Source organism: Sinocyclocheilus grahami, unplaced genomic scaffold, assembly GCF_001515645.1.
Source record: "Sinocyclocheilus grahami isolate Dianchi unplaced genomic scaffold, SAMN03320097.WGS_v1.1 scaffold35623.1, whole genome shotgun sequence".
In the NCBI taxonomy this organism is placed as follows: domain Eukaryota; kingdom Metazoa; phylum Chordata; class Actinopteri; order Cypriniformes; family Cyprinidae; genus Sinocyclocheilus; species Sinocyclocheilus grahami.
In genome coordinates this window covers 1-1,532 of record NW_015522464.1, presented here as the reverse complement: position 1 = coordinate 1,532, position 1,532 = coordinate 1, and the positions used below count along the sequence as shown (strand labels likewise).

The window sequence follows — 1,532 nt, the reverse complement described above, 5'->3', positions numbered from 1 at the left end:
TATATATATATATATATATATATATATATACAGTATACATATAGGTACTCACTCATTATGGAACAGGTTGCAATTTTACTACTGGGATGACATTTTATTTTTGTCTCTTTTGTGTCTGTTGAGCTTCTTGATGTACTCAATAAAAAAAATAAAAATAAAAAACAATCTCATATAAGGAAACTAGTAAATGCAGGAATGTAATTCACTTTTAATATCACAAAATATGAAGAACTTAAGTGGTATAAAGATTGATTTGATTTCATTGAGAGTATCATTGAGAGTAGGCCTACATTGTGTGCTTCCTCCAGTCCAAACCTACAGTGTTTAAATACTGAAAATTGCTATCCGCGGTTGTTTAAATTCTGGGAACAGACGACAGATTTGGGAGATCAGCCATTATTAAATGATTACTTACAACACAAAATATGCACAAAACGTCTGCCCAGCGACAGTCTTTACGTGTTGACATTGTGTGGGAACAACTACACATTCGCGGTGCGTAACGAATGCAAAGGTGAATGTCCGAGAAATGTGTTACAACAGTTCCCAAAAGTGAGTCCACTTCACTCCCTGCAAAAAACGTACTCGGTGTAACTCGTCCAGATTTTGTCCTCGTTGGGGTCGTTACTCGAGTAGGCGCAGGTGCCCGTGGAACTACACGCAACCATGTGGAAGCCCACCTCCGCCAGCATGTCAAAGGCTTGCTCCAGGAAATTATACTTGAGGTAATACCGAGAAGTGTATCTCTCTGGGGGTCTGTCGGGGTCTCTGCTCTCGTTCAGAGTCTCCCCGAAAACTTCTTTGGCGAGAGATGTTTTTCCGCACACGGTAATTCTCGCCACACGTCGAAATTTGGCGTCCTGTTGGATGTCTCGTCCTATGGTATAGGAGCCCCTGTACCCGATGGTTATGTAGCCGAATTTCCTCGCCTCCAGAGACGGGGAGCGAGGACCGGTGCTGGTGATACTCGTGCCGGCGAGCGCAGCCTCCTCCGGGTCGCTCTGGCACACCTCCTCGCTGATGGAGTTCTCCTTACTGACCGCCGGTCTCAGGCGTTTTGCCAGCTCTTGAAGTTGGAAATATTCTGCCTCTTTAAGAAGGCTCGCCTTCTCTTTGAAGTAGTCGGGCAAAACCAGAGCCTGGTCCCGCAAGTAATCCAAAATATATCTGAACAGAAAGCCGTCCCTGTCCAGAAAGTAGCGTCCTTTGCTGTCGGTGGTAAGTTCTGCGGGTTTTTTCTGGCTGAACATGGTCCAAGGTAAAGAATTGGGCACGGAGAGTAAAGTTGAGTGGCGCGTAACGTAAACTTGCCCCCCGACATTGAGCTCAATAATTTCGGGGAATCGCTGGGAAGCGTCCGCGCGACTCTTGTCCATCTCTGCACAGCTGCGCGAGACCTCCGGTGCAATCACGGGACTGAAGAAGAGTGGAATATTTCAGCTTTGTTTATGTAGGCTAAACAGAGTTACGTAGGAGGAGGAACATGACGGCTGTTTTAACTCTTTGCTATCACCAAGGTTTTTTTTAACTCT

At 45.4% G+C, this 1,532-nt stretch overlaps 1 protein-coding gene across 1 annotated transcript; it reads right to left on the bottom strand.

The window, feature by feature from the left end:
• Positions 1-19: 19 nt before the first annotated feature.
• Positions 20-1,493, bottom strand: LOC107580539 (BTB/POZ domain-containing protein KCTD12-like). The gene has a single exon (XM_016266224.1). It carries the CDS (start codon positions 1,374-1,376, stop codon positions 564-566), a length of 813 nt encoding a protein of 270 aa, XP_016121710.1. The 5' UTR covers positions 1,377-1,493; the 3' UTR covers positions 20-563.
• Positions 1,494-1,532: the final 39 nt, after the last annotated feature.

Bases quoted from the DNA above. Each gene is read 5' to 3' on its own strand.
- LOC107580539 (XM_016266224.1), bottom strand. From the start codon at position 1,376: ATGGACAAGAGTCGCGCGGACGCTTCCCAGCGATTCCCCGAAATTATT.